The sequence below is a fragment of the Pipistrellus hanaki genome (assembly GCF_964339955.1).
Source record: "Pipistrellus hanaki genome assembly, chromosome: 19".
Classification (NCBI taxonomy): Eukaryota; Metazoa; Chordata; class Mammalia; order Chiroptera; family Vespertilionidae; genus Pipistrellus; species Pipistrellus hanaki.
This window is the reverse complement of record NC_140521.1, coordinates 5,687,552-5,694,380: the sequence shown is the minus strand read 5'-3', so window position 1 is coordinate 5,694,380 and position 6,829 is coordinate 5,687,552. Positions and strand designations below refer to the sequence as shown.

General features: G+C 53.9%; 1 protein-coding gene across 1 annotated transcript; it reads right to left on the bottom strand.

The window, feature by feature from the left end:
- Window positions 1-327: 327 nt before the first annotated feature.
- ISCU (iron-sulfur cluster assembly enzyme) lies at window positions 328-6,679 on the bottom strand. The gene is made up of 5 exons (XM_084868219.1): window positions 6,462-6,679; window positions 4,870-4,983; window positions 3,960-4,070; window positions 2,143-2,221; window positions 328-834 (listed from the first exon to the last, which is right to left on the bottom strand). Exons 1-5 carry the CDS (start codon window positions 6,573-6,575, stop codon window positions 749-751), a joined length of 504 nt encoding a protein of 167 aa, XP_084724345.1. The 5' UTR covers window positions 6,576-6,679; the 3' UTR covers window positions 328-748.
- Between the last annotated feature and the right edge of the window lie 150 nt (window positions 6,680-6,829).

Below are 6,829 nucleotides of genomic sequence, written 5' to 3'. Positions count from 1 at the left end.
CATCTGGCCCACACCTTCAGGGTATTGTGTGAGCCAGCCTTGGTAGATTTCAGATCTCATAAATGAGTGAAATTACAAAAAGAATCTCCGGTTCTCATTTCGAGTTGTCCATCTGTTGTTACTCTGCAGAGAACCCCCCAAAGGGCCGGTCCCCTCCTTCCGCCCTCCCCGTCTCCTAAGCATGGCAGTCTCTGTGCCCCCCTCCCGCCCGCTGTGCTCGGAGGGAGCCCTGTCGCCATGGCCCAGCACTTGGGACCCCAAGGGGCTCTGGGCAGCACTCTGGGGTGAGTGAAGTTCCCAAGAGATAAGGCTTAGGGGAGAAAACCGTTGTCTCACATTCTTTAATTTATTATATATATATATGCAGATCTGTCTTATGTACAATACTTGGTTCTATCAAACAATCATACAAGGCATTCTATTGGTAATCCACCCCAAAACAGATTCAGATAAAATAGATCTTTGTGCACTTTGTGGACTAGCAAAACTCAAGACTTACTGATTGCACTTTTGAGGCTGTACACTCCATTCAAAATATACAGAATTAGGATTAAGGCGGTGCACGTGGGCTGAAAGAAACCACAGGATTCGGAACGAGTGAACTGTATTCTGCTGGCATCAGAGCCGCGGTGTGAACAGCAAGTGCCATGCATATGGCCTTCCAGTGCAGTGCGAGGGCTTCTGAAATCTAAGGGGACAGCGCGGGGCGGGCAGGCAGCTGAAGGCCCTGCTGGGGCATCGCCACGGCTCATTCCTTCTCCGCCTCTCCTTTCTTGGGCTCTTGCTTCAGTTTGTAATCAGCCAGGGCGGCCTTGATGGCGTCTTCAGCCAGCACTGGAAGGACAGGAAGGAGAGAGCCTGAGTTTCTAGACAGAAACAGTCTCAGGAGGGAATTTCTAAGAGGCGAGGGCAGTGGTTGTTGGGGAGGGCTTCATGGTTACCCAGGTTAGTTTCTGAGACTGTGGATCGACTTTCTTTTCTGTAAAACGGGGCAATCCTGCTTTTCTTGCTGGGATGTATGAGGACTTACTGTGTGGCTGGCACACAGTAGGGACACAACAAATACTCGTTCTCATCTGCTCCCAGGAGAGACTGAAGTGAATGTAGTGGGTGCTGGTTAAGCTAGCTGGCATAACTTAGGTCATGTCATTTGTGGATAGGATGGTGTCGGCCACATTACTCTCTAGTGATCTTAAACTTGAACTCTTACTTAGGAGTGAGGCTGTGGAGGAGAAGAAAAATCGAGAGGGCTGGAATGAGAGCCTCAGCTCAGGTCTCAGGACCCGAGAAGCAGGAAGAAAAGGCTGGGGTTCTTCTGAAGGGGGTGGAAATGTTTACAAGCTATGCCCTTCATTCACGGCTACTTGAAATTCCAACTCAAGTGGAAAGAACTTGGGTCTCAGCAGACTTCCCGAAGACCGCATCTGCGTGTCCCTGTCCCAGTCCTCGGCTCTCCTGGCAAAGGTCCAACTCCCTGCTGGTGTTTGACTAATTTGGTCAGCAAACCCCATCAATCTGTTAGGAATGCGGTTTCTCATTCCCTCCTTTCCCAACAAGGTTGAGAGAAGAGGGAAATAGCTTTCAATTTAAGTCAGAGACTGAGCTGGAAAGCCAAGCCTCAGTCTTAAGGCATCTGGGCTTAGTCACCCCATAGACGCAGATACAGAGCAACGAATGTGCACAGGGAGTGAGGAAATACACACGAGAGGGTTTTGTGGAAGCTGAATTTTCTCCTGTGGCCCTCACTTTCCTGCAAGGGGGGGAGGGGGGAACAGCACAGATTCTGGAATCAGAGACCGGGGTGTAGATTCTGGCTTTCTCACTTAAGAGCCCTGTGACTGGTACTTTCACCTGAACCCGTTCCCTCATTGTAAGTGGAGCGGAAATGGACCTTCTGTGGCCCGGAGGACATCGCTGAGGTTTACAAAGGACGCTATGGAGTGCTCAGCAGGAGGCCTGGCTCACACCACCTCCCAGGGGCTGTCCTGTGATGGCTGAGGCCGGGCTTGAGCCCTCGAGAGGTTACAGACGGACTCCATGACCACAAAGGACCCCTCATTACTCTGTCACAAATGCAAGTTGACTCCATTACCAAATTCCTCCCCAGTGTCCGGCCGCTGGCCTTCAGGGGCAGAGACTTACTGGAGCAGTGCAGCTTCACCGGGGGCAGGCACAGCTCCTTGGCGATGTCTGTGTTCTTGATGGTCAAGGCTTCCTCCACCTGAGGCACATGGGAAAGACACGCGGCGGTGTCAGCGATGCTGTCTAGAGGGACAGACAATACCCGGGGAGGCCCCAGAGGCCCTCAGGACAGGGTGAATGGGGAGGTTGCTGTTAATGACCTTCTCAGGACCCCACCTGGGTGTCAAGGCTGCAGGTGGGATTCTGGGGCAGGAAGTGAGCACAGCGGGGGGCTGGGGTGAGCAGGGCCAACACAGACACTCCAGGAGCTGAAGAGAACCTGCGAGAAGTCTCCTAGGAATCAGTCTTGCTGGAGGCCAGAAACACGAGTCTTTTTCTTTAAAAGGCAGTGACTTCCTATGCTGGTTTTGTGAATATCAGCTTCTCCGATATCCTTGTACCAAATGTTTAGAGTAAGTCCCTTCACCTGACAGTGCTGATGGCACTGGGTGGCCGGAGGGGCGGACAGGCAGCGGCACAGGTGGGTCCTGGGCTGGGAGCTCCCTTTAGGCTCATCCTCTGCTGAAAGGAGATCAGCCCCGCCTGCCTGGGGCTCGGAGCAGAGTCCGAGGGCAGAACAAGAGGCAGGCGGCTCCCTGCACACCTGGAACAGCCCCAGCAGCTTAAGGAAAGCCAGCTTGCCCCACCCGTCCCCTCACTTCCCAATGCCACTCACTCTACTCAATTATGACTTAAGTTCTGTTCCTGGGAACTCAGATGGGAGGGTGTCAAGGTCAAAGAAAGGTCCTCCCCCCATTTTCTGAGCACAACTCAGAGGTCCTGGGAGCACAGGTGCCTGTCTCCTCTTCCCCCCTTTCCCTGCAGACAACTGGTGACAAATCACCGCAGAGCCGCCTCCTGCCAGTCAGGCCAGGCCTGGGCCTCCTTGGCCCAAAGGAGCTCGCCAGCCAGAGGGCCCCAAGCCACGGAAAGCAGGTGGTGTGTGGTGTGGCATATGCTTTGCACTTCTCTTTAACCCTGAACTTGGTCCCTCAGGGCTATAAGGATGAGCAGCCTGCGGGTTAGCTTTTCTGAGAGGGTTGAATGACTAGACTTTACAAAGTCCAGTTCTTTACTGGGACTGGGACCTTCTACTTCTGCAGCTGCTGGGGAGAGAGGCGCTGGCAGAGAAAAGGATGGAAAAGATCTTCCTGCCTTTCTCCACTCGGAGGGCCTGCGACCAGCCACCTGGGTCACTGTTTTGATTAGCTTGCTCACCCTGCCCCTCCCCTCGATGTGTGTGTGGTTCTTCAATCCCTCAGTTAGTATTCATAACAATCCCTCGGTTTGTTATTCCACGAATCCTTAAAAGCCACCTGCAGTCCTTCCCGCAACAGGATGGGAGGACATAAACACGAAAACAAACCACTACACAACACTCCCTGACCTGACCGACAGTCCTAAGAACTTACACCGCCAGCAGCCCTGGAGAAAGCTAAGGTTTCTCTTAAGCTCCACCTTGTTAGATGGAGAGGTGAGGATCTTTTTTCTATTTAATTAGAAAGAAAACATCACAGAAAATCCCAAATGAAAATAATCAACAACAACAACAAAAAACCCAAACTAAAAAACACTTAACAAAACAAGCCACTGTTCTCAATGTGGAGAATTTAATAAAAATCTGGGTAGGACAAATTAAAAAGAAATTTAAAAAAATTATCAGAATGTATTTTTTTTAAAGCCAGTTATTTCTCTGCCCCACTAGACCCTTCCCTTAAGCGAGAGCCAAGTTTGTGGAAAACGTGACTTGATTCTGTCAGGCTTGCGAGTGACCTTACCGTCTTTCCTTTCACCCATTCGGTGGCCAGCGAGCTGGAGGCGATGGCGGAGCCACAGCCAAAGGTTTTGAACCTGGCGTCCACGATCTTCCCCTGGTCATCCACCTGGATCTGGAAGAGACAGGGGGGGCTGTCTGTAGGAGCGCCACTCACAGGGCTTCCCGAGCTCTTCCCGAGACCTTGGCCTTGTTTTCACTAGACGTTCTGGCACTAATGATGGTATTTTCTGAGTTTGCTTTGTCTTGAAGAGCTCAGGGATGAAGAGTTAAACACAGACAATCGTATAGGCCTGATTAGCTAAATAATACGCCCCTCTGAAGTTCTGGTTTGTTGTTTTTAACCCTCGCCTGCTTGTTGGCTGTGCGGTTCTGCTCGCGGCTGCTGTGTCTGTCTGCCCTGGAAACGCCGGGGCAGCCTACGCTCACGGTCTCTAGCTAATGCTTTGTTCTTGGACACCACACTGCGTCTAGTGGTCCCGCCCTGCCCCATTGCTGTTTCCTGAGACTGGCACGCTGCCCTCCCTCCGTGATGAAGCAGATTGTGAATGAAGCTACGGTTTACCCAGCCTTCCTGTGGCCTGCAATTTGGAGGAGGTCTGATTGACTGGATTTCTTATCTCACAGGGGATGGCTAAGCTCAACGGCTGTGGTTTTCCTTTGGTAAAACTCACAGAACCGTTTACTTAACTGACGCTGGAATTGAAGCTGATTCAGTGAGCAGCTCAGGGTGATCAGTTGATTGTATCGGAAAGGGTCAGCACAGTGAACCAGCAGGAGCGCCAGGACAGGCTCTGCTCTGATCACCTGCAACCCCATCATCCAATTGGAGACCAAAGGAGATGTATGCAAGTGCTGTGTGAACTCTGAAGCCGGCAGATTCCCATTCCCATTCCCGATGAAACCGGCGGTACCTGCAATTTCATCACATCGCCGCATGCTGGAGCCCCCACCAATCCAGTCCCAACATTCTTAGATGTCTTGTCAAGAGACCCCACGTTCCTGGGATTTTCATAATGATCGACAACCTGAAATGAGAGTTAAGAGAAATCACCATCACTCTTTTTTGGTCTTAATGGCAAGCACCAAGTCAGCCACCTGAACTTGGCAGGCAACCACTAAATGCCAAATGAGAACCATTTGTGACCCAAAGTCTTTTTGCATCTCCTTTCCAATGACCTGAAGAGGTTTGTGATGCTGGAGGAAAACCATGTTTTCCTTCCACAGGCTTTTAACCACCTGAACTATTGGACCTTTAACCACCTAAAGGGCCAGCTTGAGCTCCAATGGCATTTTTGTTACTTCCAAATACAGTTTCTTCTTGAAGGATAATGATTATTCAAAAGTTCTAAAAGTAACTATGAGCCATAAATTGAAGGCTTTCCCAGAAGCCTCGAGGAGACTGCTACAGGGAAACCATGCTGTGAAACGTGTCCGAGTGGGCACGATTATAAAAATCACTAGTTCCGGGCCCTGAAACCTCCCCTGGGCAGCAGCGCACCCCGGTGGCCAGGAGGCTGCCAGCCCCAATCCCTCCAGCGGGCACTGTCAACAAGACACACCCCTGGGTGGGGGAGGAGCCAAGTCCTGGGCGACTAGGAAGCCAGAATAAATGTTTATTCAGACTGGCATACGGAAGGTTCTAGTAACATTGAGATTTATTATTATTATTATTATTTTTTACCAGTTCCCCTCCCCCCACCGTTCTGACTAGGATGTCGACTCCAAGCCCAAGGACCTACAAGGTAATATCCAATCTGAACCGTTTGTGCCCAAGTTGAATTACCACATCCTTTAGTTAGCTGTGCCACTCAGTCTCCTGTCCAAGGGACTTTACACGTCTCTTCTCTCCCCCTCTCCCCCTCCCCCTCCTACCAAGGCAAGGGCTGCAAATTACACACCCATCCCTATGCCCCGCCCCAAACAAAACATGAAAACAAACACATGACGGTGCATGGGCTCCACCCGGAGGCTCTGAGCTCCTACAAGAACCGCCACAGCGGCACCTAAAAGGTCTCTCTGTGCCGGGCACCCTGCCGAGGCCCCCGCGAGCATCACCGTGCGTGGCGGGCTGCCCAGTTACCCACTCTACAAACGGGGCGGCAGGCTCGGGGAAGGACAGCGACTTTCCCAAGGTCACCTGGCCGGGGCAGAGCTCCAGGAGTCCGGTCCTAACGGGACCCTCCTCCCTGGGCTCTCAGGATGTCCAAGGGCTGGGCTGCATGACGTCGCGGCCAGCGGCAGGGCCCGCGGACGGTTCTTTTTATTTCACGCGCAGTCACTGCGCAAGGCAGGCGGAGGCGGTGTCACGCGAGGGGGGCGATCCCTCCATCCAGGGCCGGGCGCCATCCCCACCCCGGGCCACAGCGGGGGCTCCCCCAGCGCCGCAGAGTCCCGCGGCCACTCCTCCCCAACCTGGGCTTCTGTCCGGCACCTGCACCCGCCGGTCCCCTCGGCCGTCCCCGTCCCCCCGCCCTGATCGCTGCGGACCCCGCGCACCCCCTACCTTCTTGTGATAGAGCCGGGCGGGAGCTGACAGCTCCCGGGCCGGCAGGCGCGGGGTCTGGAGCAGCAGGACTGACGCAGCGCGTCTCAGGCGACCCGCTCCAGTCGCCGCCATCTTGCCGGCTTGCACCTGCGTAGTCCGAGCGCGAGGCCGAGGGGCGGGGCGAGCCCGTGTGACGTCACCGCGATTGCGCGCCCGAGCCGTCACGCGCCGGGCACGTGTCCCGCACGTGGGCCACGCCCCTCGGGAGGCGGGGCGCGGGGCGGAGCGGGAGGTCTGACGGGCGGGAGGGCTTGTCCTTGGTGCTGGTTCGGGGTGTACGAGGGTCTCGGGGTGGAGTGTGGGACTCGCGTGGACGTCCACCGAGA